The sequence below is a fragment of the Delphinus delphis genome, chromosome 13 (genome assembly GCF_949987515.2).
Source record: "Delphinus delphis chromosome 13, mDelDel1.2, whole genome shotgun sequence".
In the NCBI taxonomy this organism is placed as follows: Eukaryota; Metazoa; Chordata; class Mammalia; order Artiodactyla; family Delphinidae; genus Delphinus; species Delphinus delphis.
The window spans coordinates 85,152,359-85,173,968 of NC_082695.1; the positions used below are offsets into that span (position 1 = coordinate 85,152,359).

Here is a 21,610-nt window from a genome sequence, read left to right on the forward strand (position 1 = left end):
CTTCGTTCAAGAAAGTGATTGTTTTTCAGTTTTATTTGCAGCTCAGCAGAAATTTGTAAGGTAGCCCTACTGGGCAAAGACCCCATCATATTCTATTTTCGTTTCATCTCTTAGTATATTATTATGTAATTATTAAATTATAATAATTTTAAAAGGAGGCTGTTATCCCAAAGAAACAGCCTGCATATTGGTAGTATCCGAGTAACTTAGAAATTGTGGAAACAGATTCATTAGTATATTGGACTGTTTTGCTAGGAATCATACAAGCCTTGTATTGTTTTCAGTTCTGTGTTTATTCCTAAAGACCAGCAATACCTGTCAGTTAAGGTTTTGCAACATCAGTTTACTGTTAATCATTTTGAATCAGTCAGCACCTTTGTTTCAGAGTTTTGGAAGATAATAACTGCATGATTATTTAATGTTTTAATAAAGTTTAGCTCATTCATTTGGAGCAGATCTTGCTCATTGCTGTTTTTTTGCAGATATGAATTTGTATGATTTATTAACGTGACGTGACATGTAGAAAAGAAATTTTGGATTACTTAATTAAAATATTCACTTCAAATTGTGGAATTTTTCAAAAACAATGAAAGCACTTTTTAAGATGTTAACATATGACCTTGTTTACTTTGTTTTCCTTTTAAAAACAACAAAAATGTACAACTGTAGTTAGCTCTCTAGCCCCATATGCATGCCTTACCCCTCTTCTCAGAAACAAGCAGTATTCACAAATTATGATGTCATGCATGTTTTTGCATGTGGACCTCATATGTTTAGATTTAATATTTCTATGCTTAACTTGCTTTGTTTCAGTGCAGTTACATTTTTGAGACTGTTTAACCCATGCTGATAAATGTAGCTCATTGATTCATTTTAACTTCATTATGATATTCCATTTTATGATTAAACTCATTATTTTTCTACTCCCCAGCTGATGGATATTTAAGATTGTTTACATCTTAATGGGGAGACTTTTTTTTTTTTTTTTTTTAAACATGTCTGTACTTGAGCCATGTTAACCCAGACTGGGCTTTCCGGGAGAAAGGCAAAGGATATCTACAGCTCTAAAATGCATCACTAAAGCAACTGTATTCCAAATTATTCTGAATTGGAGAGATTAGAAAAGAACATAAAAATATACTAGTGGCAATTCTTACTGTATTTCAAAAATCATAAAGTAATAAAGCATCAAAGTATCAAAATACTTCTATCTTCATATGTAAATGGGATATGTGCAGATTTTTAATTAATTTGCTAATAAATTGACTGAATAACCCACGTAATAGGGTTTAAAATTTTTAAATAACATTTAAAAGTATAATTTGAAGAAGATGCGTATAGACTCTCTTGTTAGGATACTTACCTTGTGTAGTAATATGGAAAGATAAAGTTAGGGGCGCAACTCAAAATAGAAGTGTTATATATTTTGACAAAACTTATCTGCCCTTTAGGCATTCATAAACAGACAATTGCTCTAACACAGTCTAAGGCAGAAGTATCTATTAAGATAGTACCATTGATCATATAAAAATAATTCAGCTCCCTACTAATTCTTTAGTTTAACTTTGTATGTACATAATGCCTTGCGAAACCTCCATGAAATTTTTAAGTTTTTGTTATATGTATAACAATGAGGATATTTAGTATCGTGTCTTTAAAATTTTAAGTCTAGAGATGTGGGTTTTAGTCACGACTCTGTTTTACAAGTCATGTCATGAGTGAGTTCAGCGAAGAAGATCTTCCACCGGTTTTAACACAGAGAACACAGGCTCAGAGCCATTCCGCGCGTGTGTGTGTGTGCGCGTGCGTGTGTGTGTGTGCGTGTGTGTGTGTGTGTGTGCGTGTGTGTGTGTGTTTTGGAGTGGTGGTGCTGGGAATAAAACAGCACATGTAACAGTAAATAAACATACTGTAAATATATTGAGAGTACTAGAAAAATGCTTAGAATTTAATCCAGGAGCCCTTATTTAATTTAGGAATACTTAGGAATTTACATTCAAAGGTGAACTCTTAACTGACTTTTACATGACAGTTACCCACATGAAAATGGGTTTTATTCCAAAAGTGTCAGCAAACAACTGGATAATAATCCCTGGAAGCCAGGAACTTTGTAATGACAGCACCCTTTGGTAGGAACCACTCGAAGGTGCGACGACGCAGAACATTCTGTGTTTAAGATCATTGCCCGCAAAATGGTCAAACCATTGCTACATTGTCTTCTAATTCCTGCTTTGCTGTTGAGAAGTCTGGTACCATTTTAATTTACTTTGCTTCTGATTTTTTTTTTCTTTTGAAACCTTCTAAGATCACTTTATATCCAGTAGAAACATCTAGTGCAGACTGAGGAAAGGGGAGATGACAAACTGCCCTGTTTCATTACAAGTCCGTAGCACTATTTGGCATTTTGAACTTTCTATCAAACGTTATAAAGTAGCTCGATTACATCAGAGCGGAAATGATGTGGACCTCCACCTGCTCTCCCGCAGATGTGGCCTTCTCCTTAGCACCTTTGCTGTCCCTGTGCTATGGCCTGCCATACCATTTTTCTTTTTAATTCAGTTCATAAATATTTAAATTTAAAAAATTAATTTAAAATGTTTAGAATACCAGAGGAAGGATATGAAACAAATATGGCAAACATGGATATTATCATCTGGGTACATAAACCTTGGTGGTAGATATGCATCTCTGTCATTTTCTGTATGTTTGAAATATTGACATTTATAAAATAAACACAAATGCTGAGGAAGGAGAAAAGACCAAAAAGCATGAGGATCACGAGCCCTGGGCGGCCTGAATGACCCCTGTTGCTGTCGTGTACGGATCTCACATTCCCACTCTGAGTCTGGTGAAATTACGTAAGGAACGAGACCCTTCACCACCAGTTCCCTTCATCCCATTGGTCCAAAGTTATTTATGGAACAGCTCTGGGTACCAGGCACTTTTATGGGCCATAGGATATACGGTGAACCAAACACCATCATACTGTTGTGTGCTTATCTTGTTTGTCCTTTTAGGTTGTACATGATTGTCACTCGTTGTACATCCTTCAACTGACTGACTTTGTAACTCCCTGCACAAAAGGAGAGATGACTAGCGGATTTTATGCCAAATAGATCTCTTTTTAATATATTGTCAATTCAGTTAAACAAGAAGTTTCTGATGGAAGACCACCATGTGGGGATAGAAAAGCATTTATATCATTTAACCCAGTCTAATGTAGGTCCTGGTGCTTCACTGATACCTGGGAAACTGGATGGCCATCCCCAGTTGAGGGGCAGCAGCCGACAGAGCCACAGTTGACACAGCCTGTCGGGGCCTGGAGCTCCCATCACTCTGCCTCTCCCCGCACTGCCCCTTACCCATCCTCCCTGCTGGCTCTGCATATCCATCTGCTTTCCAACATCTAAATTAAATGCCATCTCTGGGAAACCTTCTTTAATCCGCCCTGTCCCATTAATTGCTTCTTCTTTTAAATTTATGATGGCCTTTTATGTTTTTTCCTGGCACTGAGGTTATCTTTGTGAAGGATTTTCCTCACGTAGGAGCCTGTGATTTTCTTGAGAGCCAAATCTGACTCTTTTCCCTCTTTGTTTCTACCGTCTCGAACAGTGTTTGTGCTATAGTTGGTGTTCAGGTCTTTCTGAAGTACATGCAGAATACACAGTGATACCTCTTCTTCTTGGGTTCTCGTGGCAGAGCAGAACTGCACGTTTTCACTTAGGCTCTGTCCTGGTGACACATCCAGGTGGGCTTCCTGAAGGCCCCCAGGAGAGCGGATCCCTTGGATGGACGTCGTCCTTGCTCGTTGCATGGTGGCAGAGAGTTTACAGTGTTTGAGGCTCAGAATTGTGCAGTTCCAGGAAACCCCCCACTGATGAGTAGGTCTTGGTCTTTATAAGGACACTACATTGGTAACATTTCAGGTTCTTTTCAAAGTACCAGTGCATGCACTTATTTTCATAAAGCAAATTGTAGAACATGTGAGGCTTTCTGAAAGTCAAGCAGTGGCCTTAGTTCTTTGTTATCTGGCTTTTGTCATATCATGACAGGCTCTAAGCTCTAGTTTAACATTTTTATTATGTATGAATAATAGAGTACATATATTGAGGTTTCATAGATGTAATTTTTTAAAATGTACATCATGGTAGATTTAAAAATGAGGGACTTATTTTGTCATTCATAAAGTTGTAATACAGTCTGGAGTAACTATTTGTTAAAAGATAGCATCTACTTAACCTCCTTATTTATTTCTTTTAGGAGGAGGTTAGATCCACAATAAATACATGAAGAAATAAGTAGATAGGGGAATTTATCTTGGAAATAAGATCCCTGTCATGGTTTTGAAATGTTAAATGCATGAAGACCCGTCAAAGAGATATACAGACATGTTATTTTTTTACAGCGCATTTCTAAGTATTTAGTTATGTTTGTCATTCTCTAGTACCAGTAAGCAATGATCAAATGATACAGTAATTTCGAAGTCGGTCCGTGTTGAGTGGTGTAAACATAGTTTCTCTACACATACATTCTATAAGTATATTAATTGGCAATTTTAATATTAATGAAGCACTTAAGATATTTTATATGGCATTTCTTAAATATTTAGCAGTTTTTACTTCTGTTGCATTTAAAATATAATGTTATAAAAATATTACTACATATAACAAATGAAGAGAGAGTTTTATAAAAGGTAATTTTATAATTCGATTCTTAAGAATTTGTGAAACCTGAATGATTAATTTGTTAAAGTAATCCACATTTGCCTCAAAATGAGAAACTTAATTAATTGGAGCTTGGAATTTTTTTTTCTACCCTTATGGGACTAAGAAAATTTGTAAAATTTTAGTTAAAAGCATTTATGTAAAGAATATACTCTATATCTCCTTATTTATATCATAACTTAAAACGCAGGTATTATAATCTTATTTTTAAAATCGTATTAACTTGCTAAAAGTGTAGACCAACTTATGCTAGTCAGATCAAGCTGCCAGAGTCTGTCTCTTTTGTGGCATTGTGCTTATCGACTTATTAAAATATTTTAATTTTGAATATTGGGTTTTAATTTTCTTTTATTTGACTGTTCATTATCCTGAATTAATTAGCTGGACACTACTTTGTTAGTCACAGAGATTGCTTTAAACTAAATTGTATTAGAAATCAAAAGTAAATTTTTGTGGTGATTTCCTGAATGCAAGTGAAAAGGGACAGAAGCTCGACCAGAGAAAGTATTAAAGTTTTTTTGTTGATGGTTCATATTGCCTGGATTATGAAAGGTATTCAGAGATCTTTAACTGGGAACTGTGGGGCTGAAATATTTTCTGACGTGAGTATTGATTTGTTATTTTCAGTTTTCATCCCATACAGGAAATAATTGAGGTTTCTTTTTCTCAAAGGCATACTTTATGAAAAGTTGTATTTATAATCTTATTTTTATTCTTATCAAAGGGAACTTTTTATGTACCTGTGTGGTAACCCAGAAGGACACCTTGTTAAAAAGGAGACGCCCCTGGAGTGTGCCTCTCCTCCGAGGGAGCAGTGTGGTGTGTGCCGTTCCGGGCGGGCTGGGCTCTGAGTGCTGCCCGGCCCCAGCTGCCTCCGCCTGGCAGAGAGCAGGGGTGTCTGAGTAGTTTAGTACGGATAGCTTTTCATTTAGCCTTTGCTCTGACAGCCTGTGCCCTGGATAAGCGGTCTAGGCCTGTACAGGTGAAATCTATTCTCACATTTGCCTCAGGGGTGACTGGACTGTAACAGAATTTTTCAAACCCGTTGGGCCCAACCGCAAAGCAGAGAATAAATGGCTGAAGTGCCAGGCCTGGACAGAAAAATCAATGCCTGGTTATACAGACATGACAGGCCAGGCCCGCAGTTCCCCTCGCGACACCCTGCACTCGCCACACTGCAGGGCTGCAGCGGCACCTGTCTGGGCCCGAGGTGCTCCCGTGAGGGTAATATTTGCATCCTTTTCTCTCCACTCCATGCAGGAAATTTACATGCCGCCTGTGTGATAGAAGTTTCACAGAGAAGTGGGCCCTGAACAACCACATGAAACTCCACACGGGGGAGAAGCCATTCAAGTGTACCTGGCCTACCTGCCATTACTCCTTCCTCACGGCCTCCGCCATGAAGGACCACTACAGGACGCACACAGGTGTGCCTGTCCGCCTGGGCCCAGTGGTGGTGGTAGTTGGGGGTGGTCGTCTCAGCAGCAGTCCGTAGAAAGGAATCCCTGTTGGAAGAGTTTAAGATTGTGGTAATTATATGTTAAAAGGTATGGCATCATTTCTTTGTGTTTTGATGATGCTCAGCGTAATTTTTAAGTGACATTTTAATATTTGTGTGTGTGTGCGTGTGCACACGTGCATGTGTTCACATAAAATAAGTTTCATATTTCAAAGCTGATTTATGTTGTGTGTGGGTACATATATGTATATGTGTTTAAACATATCTTTTTAGGTGTGATCATTATAGAAGATCATTTGAGGAGATTAAATTTTCATAGAGAACTTGTGTTATATTTGTTACTGATGTGGACTCCGTGCCATAATGTTTCTGAACATTATTGAATCTTGGTTTTTATGTACCACTTGAAATTTTTTAAATCAATTTAATATTTCTCTTAAGAGAGTACTATCAGATCCAAGAGTCTTTGAAATTACTACAAAGAGACTAAACTGAATTTAGCTAGTATAAATTTTTTAGATAATTGAAAAAGTACGAATTCACATACATTTTACATCAAAACATTTAGTGGACTGTTTGGAATTTAAACCAACTGGTAGTAAAAGCAGCATACGGAATACATCTGTGCTAGGCATGGTCCTGAGACCTCTCAGTTTGGACCGTCATGAATATATTTCTCCTACCTGCCCTGTGGTTCTGTTCAATGTATATGACATGCTTGTCATTACCTAAGGACAGAGGGCCCCTAAACGCCTTGCAAGCGTGTAGTCGAGCGCTTGCCGTATCTCACCGTGGCGACATCACTGGAGCCATTTGCTGTTTTGTGGTCTTCTTCCTCTTTACAGCTCTCAGGAAGTGTTTTGTTTCAAGGAAAAAATAAATTTTAATCAGCATTCCCAAATGTTCTTCTGATTGCCAAGAATCCTGTATTATTGTTAGAAATTACAGGTTAAAAGTTCTTCTGAAGCAGTTTGTGGGAAGCCCAGGCCTCCTTAGCTTCCTTGACAAGGGCGTTGACGATTTAAGGTCTCCAGCCTGCCCTGAAAGATCACTTATATCGAACAGCAGATGAAAAGCCAGTGCAGATGTAATTTATCGTTGGCGTTTCCTTCTAAAGAATAATTGTGGAGACTTGGCTGGATCAATAATATGGATTTTTGTTGTTAGGTCTTGTAGTCTGCACCATAATGAGAGATAGGGGACAGTGGCTGTTTTCTAATAGAAAATAAAGGATTGGTTTCCGTGTCTTTCTACATTTGAAAGCAAAATGGCACACTTGAAACTAATTCAAGTTGTTAAGAAAAGTCTCCTATTATAGCTCTGCTATTATTTAAATATGGCATGTTAAGTGAACCCCCTTTTTATTGAGTATATTACATTTAGTTTTTTCTTAAAATTTTTTTTCTTGAAAAATACTCAATTGCCCACTATCCAACCCCAACTCCCCCTACCCCCTTGGAAAAAAAAAAAAAAGGGCAAATGAAAATTGAATTTAGAGTGACAAACAAATCAAGCCACCAAGGTAAATATGACATACAATACATTGCAGACTAACATCCTAGATAAAAATCCTGCACGTCAAAAAATCAAGGTCACTAATATATCTAGAACCAAATCACATGGAAAATGGATAATTTTGTCTTTGTGCCTATACATATCTTAAAATAGGAAAGGGAATAAAACTTAGTATATACATGCAGCACATATACCTGTAAAAATGTAAATTTCATTACATGCAGCACATATACCTGTAAAAAATATAAATTTCATCAGGATTTGTCTGTTAATGTTTATATCTTACAAGAAAGATATAGATTGCAAAGAAGTTCATAAACGAGGGAAAGGAATCATAGTCTGCTTGAGTCCAGAAATAGTAAGAATACTCTTTCCCCATCAGGTATTTTGCTGGCTGGGTAGCATAGCACCAATCTCTTCTCTGCCACACACCACCAGATGCGTAGGTGTGTGTGAGCTTGTGTGTGCATGTGTAGACCACAGTACACACATTTCCGCACACTCGAAGGGGTTAATGCCCACAAAGCTGTGGTGATGAATAAATTGTAGAGAACAATTTTGTCTCAACACAGAATAGTATGTTAATATTAACGAGCAAATTATCTTTTGGGATTTTAAAAAAAGTCCACTTTCAGTGTTATTTAATTGATAATACAGCTAGTTAGAAAGATTTATATTTCAAATTGATTAAATAATTAAATGAGTGATTGTAATTAAACTTTATTCTTCACAGCCCATCTACTCTGTTCTTTTTTTCTGTATTGATATAATGATGCCAAGGAATGAACTTAACCCCAAAATAGGGAAGTAAAGATAGGAAAAATACTTAAATTCAGCTTTATTTTATAAATGATAATAATGAACATTTTAACGTACCATTGGGAAATAAGATTAAACATAATTTGGTTAAAACTCTCTATTAATATATGTTCATTTAAATTAGAGAAGCTAGTATTGCTCTCAGGTAAAGGGAAGACTCTTTCTGATTACGGTAGCTACTCTGCCTTCCTATATTTACTATTTTTTCTAACCTTAAAAAGGCAATTACCATTTCCACAACACCTCAAGCTAAATTTCTATTGTAAAACACCTAAACATTTTAGAACAAAGCAGGCTGACGTGGGCAAAAACCCTTGAAAGACTTGTTGCATTAAACATTCACATGAATAAAGTAGATAAAGATAGATAAAATGATCTGTTTAATTTTTGAAAAGTATTTTATAATTTCACTGACTCTCTCCAAGGTGTTAGCATTTTTATTCTCCTTTTCTCTTCTTTGGGAGCCTTATGGGATAAACCGTCTAGGTGCCAGCACTTATTGGCCAAATATGCTGTAGAATAGAGAGAGATTGCATTTATAAACTGTAGGGCAGAATGTTAGCTTTTGTGTAAAAATGTTTTTAAAAATGAGCATTTAAACATTTTTAACAAAGTCTGCCAAATCTGACTCTAATTGTTGCAGAGTTTTCCAGTCAAGAGTTATCACTAAAGATGAATGATAGGAGTTTTTATACAATTTCTTTAGCAATCCCTAGACCTCCTTTTTTGTGCCATGGAAGTTTGAGGAACGTAAACAGCACTGAGTTGAGTAAATGTAGATTTTATCGTTACTTGGGGTCTTCAGTATATTCAGGGAAACTGTTTAATTCATATTGTTAAGGAGGAAGTTATTAAAGAAGATGCTGATAGAATCAGGTAAAACCGATTCAATATCCTTCAGTTGTTAGAAAATTCAGTATTTTTATTTAAGCAGAATCATGTATACTGTATATTAACAGTTCCAAGCAATCTTTAGTCAGCTCAGAAAAGTCCAGATGTATGGGAATTGTAAAAAATCAGGATATGCATAAAAACTGTTCAAGTGCATAAAGCAGCCCCATCTGGAAGACATCTACCAGAAATGAAGTTGTACAAAACCATTCCATTGATAATAAAGCTAATTTTTATGGGTCTGACAAGTATGTAATTATGTTCAGTGGTGCTTTTCAGATTTTATCACAGTCAATAAACCGCAGTGGTAATTTCATTCCCATTTGACATATTTACATGGAAACATTTGATTGGAGGAATTAGTAACCCTGAAAGCCTTGATAGATATGTTTTAATGATCTGTGACCTCCGCAGTCCCTCATCTGTTTATTGTTGCAACAGGCGAGAAGTCGTTCCTGTGTGACCTGTGTGGCTTTGCTGGAGGGACCCGGCATGCCCTCACCAAGCACCGCAGGCAGCATACAGGTCAGTCCAGCCGCCCGGCCCTCAGCCTGCCTCTCAGGAGGCAGCCAGTCCAGGGGCCCCCCCGCATTCGTTCTTGGCCCTGGATTGCCTGTCTTTTCGATTTTTGTAAACTCTGTGCACTTGAGGGTCTACTGAAAATTGTGCTTGAATGATACAAGATTTTAATGCGTCTGCTTTTACGTATTTATAAAGTAAGCCTGCTGCATGTCTTACGGATCAGGTGTCCTGTAAAGTTGTGTCAAGCAGGGGGAGAACAGGGTCTGGCCTTCTGTGTGCAGACATACCAGCTGCTTCTCTGCGGCAGAGCCCTGCCTTGGGAGTGGCCCATGAGCTGTGGTGAAGCTGGGGGGCCTGCCTTCCTCTCAGTCAGTCCCTCCCCGTCTCCTTTCCTGCTCACGCCACCTTTCAGCTGCTTCTCACCTGCTTACCAGCAGCCCTGCCTTCCCATCTTTGTCTCAGCCTCTGGAACCACCTGACTCTCTAGCCAGCAATCCCTCTGCGGGTTGGAACCAAGTAGATGTGTTTGTAGCTCACTGCAGCTTCAGGTATTTTTGCGATTAAGAATGGAAGGCAGTCGGGACTTCCCTGGCAGTCCAGTGGTTAAGACTTCGCCTTCCAATGCAGGGGGTGCGGGTTCGATCCCTGGCCTGGGAGCTAGGATCCCACATGCCTCACAGCCGAAAAACCAAAACATAAAACAGAAGCAATATTATAACAGATTCAATAAAGACTTTAAAAATGGTCCACATCAAAAAAAAAATCTTTAAAAACAAAAAAAGAATGGAAAGCAGTGAAGAGGCGAGTTAAGCAGATTAGGACATTGAAGAGAATCCTTTTTTTTTTTCATGATGGGCATTCTTGGTGATTCAACAAAATAAACTAGATGCCTTGGTTAGGAACACATAAGGATGAAAAGTTTTAACCATCTATTAAAGTTGATTACCTATTGATATGCTGTAATAGGTCTTATAAGTAATTACTTTAACTTCTGAATTACATATGTCTGGGACACTGCTGATTTTTGGTGATGTTCCTTGTAACTATTAATAGAACCAACTTTTTACCCTAAAAAGTGTTCTAGTTTAGATGATAAATCATATGGTAACAGAATTTGTAACTCATTGTTAGACTTTTACTTGCGTTCCATGAGGATAGTTGAGTTTGGCAGTTATACTCAAAATGGCATAGAGTACATGAAATATGTTGTTTATGGTACAGTTTGATTCTTGATATGCTATATTTAGCGCTTAGCTACAAGGAGCTTTAATGCCCATTATGGTATTTATAAGATCAGTGAGAATTAATGCTAGCCATTACTTTTGGATTCTTAAGTTTATATGATTCAAATTTCTATATGTGGTAAGGATTATTATTGAGTCAAGAAATATCCAATGTTAATATAATGTTGAAAACTCAAACTTGGTAAACATAAAACTCCATTTAAGTTTGTAGTAGCAACCTGTGATCACATTTTTTTTTTTTTAATCCAGTGATTTACAGTTTAGGTGTAAGAGATGGCAGAAGAGCCCAGTGGATGGCGGTCATCCTTGGCTACTATGTTGGACAAGTTGGGAATATGTGTGGTAAAGTGTATTCATGTGGGGTTTTCTGATTCTTCATGTTTCAGTTTATTGATGCCCGAACTATTGCCATGCAGATGGTGTCGCCCTGGCGTGGCCCTGGGCGTCAGCAGACTCCCTGGTGCCGCCGTTGGCAGCGTGGCCGTGCTCCCTCTTCCCGCTGCCAAGGGGCCGGTAATGCTGTGATCACAGGCGTTTACAGGTGATCGATCATGAACCTGCATCGAGCAGGCACAACTTTATATTTTATGTCAGGTCCAGAGGCTCCTTATTACTTTGCTATTAACTTTATACCATATAGGACAATGTCTCACAGACAGAAGCATCTGTCTTTTTGGCATTTATCTGCCTCTGTGGCACAAATCAAACATGATTCTTTAATACCAAAGTCAGTTCAAACAGCTTAGCCAAACAGCACTAAGCCGAACAGCTTAGTACAACTCAGTCTAGGCCCTTAGCTTTGATGCTGGATTTATAATATTTAAGCAACACATAACTTTTTTTTTTCAAGGCCAGATTTGTTTGGCTCATTTGAAATCTGTGTTTTTCTGATGTATTCCTCTTTGACACGGTTTACCTTTCTACTACAGAGTGCCCACCCAAACTACAATCAGCTAGGAAAGGGATAGGTATCAAAAGTGTTCCAAATGGCGTAAATAATTCCCCACTGCAATACAGACTGTCTAGGGGGCTGACACAAAACATCTTCCACTTCAAGATTTACTTTTATCTGGTAAAAGGGTCACCTGTCAGAGACCCTTGATTCAAGGGCACAGGAGCGAATCCTCACATGTAGTTGAAGAGCCTTGGCCAGCTTAATGACCACCAGCCCGCCCAAAGGAATGCAGTGCGAGCTTCCAGGAGAAGGGGTGGCCCGTCTGACAGATTGTTGACACACAAAAGGGCACCTCTCTCTGTCCATAATCCATGCCGGTGCTGGTGTCCCCCCTCCGGCTTCCTTTTACTCTTCTGTCACGGGGACCTCAGGTGCAGAATATTCCTCAGTGGTTATTTTCGCCAAGATTACCGCTTGAAAAGGAAAGTATGAAGAACACAATTTAAACTACTATATACCCTTATGTGAGGGAAACAGGCAGAAAGGAAATTTCACCAGCAGGATGTATGCAGGCAGCCCTGTTGACTTACAGATAGCATTATTCAAGGGTAGTTACTGTCTCACTCATAGGTTTATTCATCCTTCTGGCTTTAGAATGACAAAGAATTCAGAAGGACTGTTCCCAATGCACCAAATCAGTTTGATCACTCCATCAAAAATTTTTCCTTAGTAAGTGTGTACACCTCCTCACGTAGCACCTATCTCATTTCATGCAGTTAACAAATATTAGGAAACTGAAATTCTTGTTTAGCATTTTTAAGATTTTCTTTCACATTTAACAATCTAGAAGTTATTTATTTATCGATTTATTTTGCTATATATTGAGACTAACAAACAAGAGCTACTTCTGTATTTCTGAAGTGTATTTTCCTGAAGAAATTACCTGAAATTTCCCGAAGAAATGATCGTTTCTGGATAAAAAAGAGATACCGGTGAACATATTCAAACAATAGTATCGAACATGTAACAGAATTGAGTTACAAAGTAACTATTATGCACAGATTGAATAAACTGTAGTCTGTGTAAGTTGACACAGAGTTCTTTTCCATCAAGGGCCCAGACATGCTTGAGCCTTCCTTTCCTTAGTGGTTGTCGCTTAGTATGTAGCATACTTCGGTAGCATTATATTTTTTCTCTGTCAGCCTATAGATTTTTCACAATTTCTTAAGACTACATAGTTTAATCTGTTGTGTTGTCAAGTTAAGCATGAAATGACAATTGATAGTTTATTGCAATACAATGTCAGCTTGACATGAACTTCAAATTATTAGAGTTATAGAGAATCTAAAGGACATTATTCTTTAAAAGTGTTTTTTTAAGTTTAAATTGTGTCACATAAAAATGCCATAAAAGTTTAAATGAAATAAGATTGATACATTTACCATATTTTTTAAGTGTTTATGTTAAACCTTCTCACCAAGAAACTTAACGTTGAGGAGCTTGAATGACCTTTTATTTATACCACTGACTCAGACAATGACTCCATAATGTTACCCCTCTAGATTCCTGCCAGATCCATGAAAAATGGATAGATTAACGATGTCTACCAAGGCTAAAAGAATAAACCAGTTAGCAGTGAGTCTGATGCCAACGTACTTTCAAACACTTCGTTTGAATGGAATAAGGAGACGTCAGAATATATTTGTGAATTTGCTTAACGAAAAAAATATTTAAATTGTTTGACCCCTTAGATTCATGATATTAAAAGTGGAAGATTCAAGCTACCTAATTTGAAGTCTTAGTATATAGTTTCAATAGTCATGTCAGTATTGTATTGGCATAAAGATTTCCAGATAGATCAAGGGAGCAGAATAGACTCGTGCATATATCTGTCCATTGTTTTTGACCAAGGAACAACCTTTAGAGATAGATTTAACAGAGGATGTGCAAAACCTCTTCATTGGAAACTTCAAAGTATTGCCAAGAGAAATTAAAGAAGACCTAAATAGAGCGATATCCCATGTTCATGGATTGGAAGACTCAATGTTGTTAAGATTTTATTTCCTCTCACATTGATTATTTCAAATCCCTCAAGCTTTTTTTTTTTAAAGAAATTGACAAGCTGATTTTAAAATTCATATGGAAATGCAACAGTGAAATATCAAACAACTTTGAGAAAGATGAACGAACTTGACTTACACAACCTGACTTCATGACTTATTAGAAAGCTTTAATAATCAAGTCATTCTGGTGTTTTCATCAAGATAAACAAATACCTCAATGGAATGGAATAGAGATTACAAAACAACCCACACCTACATGGTCAACTGAGCTTTGACAGAAGAGCAAAGGCAGTTTAATCTTTTCAATACATAATGCTGGAACAATTGGCTATCCATATGCAATCAAAATAAACTTTGATCCATATATCATGTCATATACAAAAATGAACTCAATCTAAATATAAAACTTAAAACTATATAAATTCTAAAAGAAAATTTAGGGGAAAAATCTTTGTGATCATGGATTATCAAAGATTTCTTAGATACCAGCACATCAAAAGCCTGATTCATAAATGAAAAGAATCATAACTTGAAAAATTATAAATGGAGAACTTGAAAACTTTGTAAATTATTAATTTTTCTTCAAAAGACACTGTGAAGAGAATGAAAAGACAAACCACAGACTGGAAAGAATATGTATATATCATAACTCTTATAAAGGATTTGTATCTGTAATATATAAAGTGCTCTCAGAACACAGTTTTAAGAAACCAACCAACTAAAAAAGGGTCAAAATATTTGAACAGGTACTTCACCAAAGAATATAAATGCATGGCACATAAGCACGTGAAAGTGTCCTCAAATCATCATTAGAGAAATTCAGGTGTAAAGCACTAAGCACACTGCCTGTTGGTGATGATTTGCAGCAGTGGGAACTCTGGAGCACAGCTAGTAGGAGTATAAAATGGTCAAACCACTTCGGAAAACAGTTTGGCAGTTTCTCACAAAGTGACATATGTACCTACCGTATCAATGGATACACGTGACATTCACGTAATGAATAGTACTCTACAGCTCAGCAGCAAAAATAAATCACGTATTTACACCTGGAGCAACGGGAGTGAAGCACAAAATAAAGCTGAGAGAAAGAGGCCAGACAGAGGAGAAGTACATACTGCATGCTTCCATGTGTGTACATTTCTAGAAAGTACTAGCTAATACATAGCGAAAGAAAGCAATGAACATTTGCTTGGGGATGGAACGAGCAGAAGAAAGACAGGGCACAGGGAGACCTCTGTGGTGGTGCTTATGTTCGTTACTTTGATCGTGGTAAGAGCTCCATTCTGCCCCCTGTGTCAGGTCTAGACAGGTGATGTCAAGTCACTGAAGTAATTAATAATGAGTGTTTTCATCCAGGTGAGTGCTTCCCTTTGTGTTTCTGTTTTCCATGTGAACTATTCTTTGACTTTGGTGTACAGTTAAGATACTCTTAATTGAATTTAATGAGCAATTCAGTCTTTATAATGAATGAGGAAGTTTTCAGATATACTTGTGTATGAAGGTTTATATGTTTCTATGACAGAATATTCCTGCGTCAAATATGAAGAGATTGCGTGATTTTATTTTAACTGTCAAATGTGAAGAGATTGCGCGATTTTATTTTAACTCTATGCAATTCGAAGATCATGTCTTATCCCTCAAATAAAAGCAAAACCTGCCATCATCGTGAAAGTTATTTTTTTGTATAAGTCAGTTCAGTACAATTGAGCTGTCTATAAACCAGCGGTTTAGAAACTGAGAACAAAGAGTTATTTAGGCTGACTCTGGGTGACCACTTGATTGGGGTGTAGTATATGGGAAATGGCTAAAAGACAAAACCCCCTCTCAACTCCAAGATTTTTACTCTGCTGTGTATACGGTCTTCTTTTTACAAGAATAAGTCAAATATTCCCTGGTAGGACCTGTTAAATGATACCTCTATGTCAAGTTCACTAACTTTGCGAAGCCATTAATTATTTTATGTATATTATAGGTTCTTACTTTGTTATTGGTTATGAGCTCTTGATGAGAGCCATTTGTGTGCTGCTGCTTTTATCTTTGTGAGAGTAGTTTGCAGTTTCCAGTGTTTAGGCAGTCCTGTCCCCATAATGATGAAGCGCTGGTTATTGGGCACGCTCCTAAGTATCTTACCTATGCCTTGTCTGCTTTAATCCTCACAATTATCTCCATGTTCGGTGTATTATCCTCCTGATCTTGTTCAGGGGTTTACCAGGTAGGGAGTGAAATATGGCAAAACCTGGACTGGGAGTGAAGTCCTTTTGGTTTCTTCTAACTGCTGCCCTGGGCTGCAATGACAGATAAAATGCCATCAGATGAGATGTGTATGCATTCAGTAAATATTACTGCAGTTAATGGGCAAGGCCATATAAACAGGCTTAGAGAATGTAGGACAAATTTCTAAACGTTCTGATTTTCAGGGCAGACATAGTTTTGTTGCTAGCTGAATAGATGTAATTTTAAACCAAGATATTTCATCCCTCATTTTCTATATGTTAGTGTACTTATAAAACTATTACAAAAACATGGGAAATAAGTAACAAGTGGAGTTACATATGTAAAATTAATCCGTCCTATGTGTAAAATTTCTCAGGAAAAATGTCTCTTGACAAGAGTATTTCTGTATATCGCAACTGTGTTTTGAGGAAGAGGTGGTGAGGTTTTCTCTAGTTCACATGTAATGTGAGCTATACACATATCATTTTAAGTTGCCTGGTAACCACATTAAAAAAAGGAAAAAGTAATAGGTGAAGTTATTTTTTATAAATAGATAATTCAAACAAATACATACAAATTATTATCATTTCAACATGAAGTCAATATAACATTATTAGCAATATTTTATTCTCCCCCCGCCGCCCCCAGGACTTAAAATTTGGTGTGTATTTTGCACTTCCAGCACGTCTCAATACAGAGGCCAAATATTTTATCTGTAATTCATGATCTGTATTTAGGTTTGACAAAATTTACATGTCAAAAAGTAGATTCTCTTTCCCAAGCTGTTCTAGACTTAAACATTTTTTCAACAGGTGAATTCAGTATCAGTTTTTAAATTTACATCAATTAAAATTAAATCACCCCATCTCAGGTGCTCACCAGCCAGTACAGCTAGTGGAATTAAAAACCAGTCAGACCTGATTTCTTTGAGTTTGTGTGTGAAGGAGAGAAAGGTATTGATCAGAGGGCCGTGAGTCCTGGGTAGGTCCTTGAACCAGCACAGGGGTGAGCTGTATGTGCAGAGAGATCAGGTGTATCTACACAGGGGAGATGGAATTTACAGGGCTGTTAAATATTATTTCAAATGTTTCTTTGAGGCCTCTTTACCTTTTACTCAACTTAGTGAATTACAATTTCTCTTTACTTCTAACACTTTTTAAATTGGTGTCAATTTATCGCTTGGTTTTATTTTTTTCCCTCATATTTAACTTTAAGATTTTAGTAAGTTTTACACTGTGTATTCAAAGTATATCTTTGTTACATACTTTTCCATGGTTTTAACCTCACTGAGATTTTTATAATGGCCCTAATCTAACAGTTTGTTAAATGACTCAAAATACAGTGCTAAACCAAAGCTGATATTTATGTTTTTATCTGGATGAGTGCTTCACTGTGTGTTTCTATTTAGATTAGATAATTTAGAATCCTGTGTGTATAAGTTACATGTGAACTGCAAAATGTATATCTTCTGTTCTCATAGAGAAATAGAAATCAATGGTATCTTCTAACCTTCTCACTCTGTGAATAAATATTCAAACATCCTAAGTATGTGTAGTCTTAAAATTTCATGGAAATAAGTGTCTTTTTAATTGTTAATAACAGATTAAGCCCTTCATTTCCAGTATTTGTAATTATTCATCTACAACTCCTCTTGATATATTTCAGGAGAAAAACCTTTTAAATGTGATGAGTGTAACTTTGCCTCTACGACCCAATCTCATCTGACGCGGCATAAGCGGGTACACACAGGAGAGAAGCCCTACAGGTGCCCCTGGTGTGACTACAGGTAACGATCCGTTATGAAGCAAGTGGAGTCAAGTGGGTCCTCATGGTGGGTGAAAATCCTGTTAAACTCACCATAAACGAATTGTGTTTTTGAGTAACGTGAATTAGCATGATTTAAAGCATGATTCATATATTAGGAGTGGGAGTTTATTACACCACCTAATTTTGGTGACTGTTTTAAAAGATGTAAAATATTTTCCCATTTTTTACAATCTTAACGTTTAGGTTTTATTTTTTTTTGGCTGCGTTGGGTCTTCGTTGCTGCGCGGCGGCTTTCTCTAGTTTTGGAGAACGGGGGCTGCTCTTCGTTGTGGTGCGCGTGCTTCCCATTGCGGTGGCTTCTCTTGTTGCAGAGCACGGTCTTTAGGCCTGCGGGTTTCAGTAGTTGCAGGACGTGGGCTCAGTAGTTGTGGCGCATGGGCTTAGTTGCTCCGAGGCATGTGGGATCTTCCAGGACCAGGGCTTGAACCCGTGTCCCCTGCATTGGCAGGTGGATTCTTAACCACTGCTCCACCAGGGAAGTCCCACATTTAGGTTTTATAATCCATTGATGCACCTGACTCAAGTGATTGTAAGGAACCATCCAATTAATCAGTTACTCAATGCATATGGCATCTCATCTACTATGAGTGAGTCACTCATTTAGACAATGAAGATAATGTAAGAAATGCTTCCTGCCTTTAAGGATATTGTAGCATAATGGGTGGCTTGTAATGGTAATGTTAGTAAATATTTCTAGTACAGATGTCAGTGGTATTTAAAAACGCCAGGGGAGTGCAAAGAGAAGGAAGCAGATCAGTCCTGCTAGAGGAGAAGGCCTGTCAGCCATGGCTTAAAAGATGGGCAGCTTTCAGTCACGTGTGCGTTCTGCGAGGATGCAGGGAGGTGATGGTACAGCGTGGCATTTCTGTGCTGAGAGCATGTTGGAGGTCATGAGTGCTCCGTCCACTCGTGGAGGCCACAGCGGCTAAGTGACATCTGCCAGGTTGCAGAGTAACTTCACGGAGGCCGCAAAGCACAGGGGCAGGAAGCAGGAGGCGAATGAGCCTGTTTTACTCTGTGACAAGGTCCGCATATCCCGGGCCTGGTGTAAAATGAAAGGCGGCTGTAGGTTGCAGCTCGATCACGCTGTGTGGGGGGCCTGTGAGCATAACTTCAGAGCTCACTGTGGTCTCTGAGACACCATGCGATGCGCAGGCAGCTGAAGGACATCTTCTTAGGGCCTTGATCAGCCCAACTGTGGGGCTGAAGTTCCCATGGACCCTGTTGTACATGAGGATGTGGAAACGTTGAGGGTAGTTCTTCAGTGCAGCCTGCCTTTGTTACATATCAGAATATATACCTTAAACCTGAAGCCTTCATTGAAAAATAGATTTTTGTATTCCTGTGGATATCGCCTGTGCGTTCAGTAAATCTATTGCCATAATCTCTGTTATTATCCTCATTATTGCATTAAGTTTTATGTTGAAGGTCATCTAATAGTACAGACATATTACGGGTATATTTCATTCATCAATTATTCATTCGTTCCACATTTTCTCAGTTCTGTCTTTGCCTAACACTAGACTGGTGTTTCTTTGAGATTTAATAAAATGGTGATCCAATTAGAGGTAGACATAGAAATTCCGAGGAGCTGATAGTACGAATTCTTTAAACAACAAACGTTACTGAATGCTCTTTTTCCTTATTAGAGGTCATACTGTAGTTGCCTTCCCTGCAAAACACAGGAAAACAATTACAAATTTATAAAAATTTCCCTTAATTATCTCTCTTAGCTTTTAGGATTATATTCTTTCAGTCTGTACTTTATGCCTGTTTTGAAGCATTGTTTTTTTTGGTGGTTTCTTTCATTATAAATTTTATTTTTCACACTTAACAAATTATATAACCATCTTATGTCATTAATCCTGTGTAACTGTGGTTCTCAAAGTATAATTTTTAAGTCGTAGAACTGTTACTTCAAACAAGATCTTGTACAGACCCCATGTATAAAATAGATAAAAGTGGTGTCTACCAGTTACAGATTTCAGAGTTACAGTCTGTAAGTCACTTATTATAACACTAACGAATATCATATAAGACTGTTTGACAAGCAAAAAGTTTTCAAATGGGGGGAGTTCTTGCTAACAGTTGCTGTTGGATTAGCCTTGGTGTCCAGTTTATGACTTTGCAGGGAGCGCTCAGCAGGGGCGGGTCTACAGGAGCTCAGGCTCTTGAGGCTCACTGCAGGCGTTCAGCCTCTTCCTCATTTACAAAAGACAAATGATTTGGGTACGAACTTCAGGAACACTGCTGACGTGCGGTGAGGAACACACTAGATCACTTATCCAGAGTTTGGCTGTGCACATCAGCCCTTGTTTTCACTCTCATCTCAGGTTAGGACTTCAGATGATTGTAGGCTTTACTTGACCTGACAAACCTCAAGATACTGTTCAGTGAGGTAATGCAAGAGTTTCAGTGCCTTGAAGGTCTTTAGTGTCTGAAAATTATAATACATGCCATGATGGATTTTTTTTTTTTTTTTACAGTTCTTGAAGTTGTTAAAAAAAAACAACCCAAATCAATTGTTAGATAATGACTGAAATACCTTAGAGTTTCAAAGGCCTAGTTTGAAAACCACTCTTTTCTTCAATGTAATTTTAATACTTGCATGGCCTCTAGTTAGATTGTTAAACAATAATAACTTTATTAAATTTTTAGACATTTCTGCCATTTTCAGGTTTTTACTCCAAAAATACTTTTACCTAAATTTCTGTGTGTGTCCATGATTTTTTTGGAAGAAATTCATAGAAGTATGACCTAAGGCTATTAATAGTACTGCTGCAAAGATTGGGATGTGCATTTTGTTTGGCTGATCAGTACTGTGTTTTGGTACACTCAAGTCTCTGTATGCATGAACATATTTCTAAGTATATTCAGGTTTTCTGGGCTTGAAATTGTATTATACTTTTGCGAAGGTCGAGGTCGTGTTACTTGTCCCCCATCCAAGTTATCACCTTGAAGTAGCATCACGTCCGTGGAGCAGTGCGTTGCATCCAGCTGGATCCCGTCCGTATCAGACCTCTGTGAGGCACTGTCGTGAAAAGGAGCTGGTGTTTTCTAAGACTGTTGTCACTCTCCTATGAATTAATACTCAGAATGTTTACATCTAGTGATTGCTATCAAATTTCCTGTTGAAATGCTTAAAGTCCTTGATAAAAGGGTGATTTTATCTTTATTTAAGCCTTTTTAATAATGTGAATATTATTGAAAGTAAATAGTTTGAACACTTTCTGTTCACGGGACAGTTTTATCATTCTGCGTATATACAAGGTTGGGTTTGCTTTTACTAATGAACAAAAGACAAGTTAACTTGACCAGGAGTATGAAAAACTTCCAAATATATGAACACTCCTAAAGTTAGTGACTATGAATGAAATGTAGAATTTTCAATGGATACCTTCGTTTTCTTGTTGAGGAGAATAAGATTTTTAAATGAG

General features: G+C 37.5%; 1 protein-coding gene across 2 annotated transcripts in view; it reads left to right on the top strand.

Moving 5' to 3' along the window:
- Positions 1-21,610, top strand: part of ZNF407 (zinc finger protein 407) — a 420,562-nt gene that overhangs the window by 233,005 nt on the left and 165,947 nt on the right. For both annotated transcript variants that reach the window (XM_060029226.1, XM_060029227.1), the window contains 3 exons: positions 5,985-6,151; positions 9,850-9,933; positions 18,012-18,132. In XM_060029226.1, the coding sequence (XP_059885209.1) occupies positions 5,985-6,151; positions 9,850-9,933; positions 18,012-18,132 (372 nt within the window). The remainder of the gene's footprint in view (positions 1-5,984; positions 6,152-9,849; positions 9,934-18,011; positions 18,133-21,610) is intronic.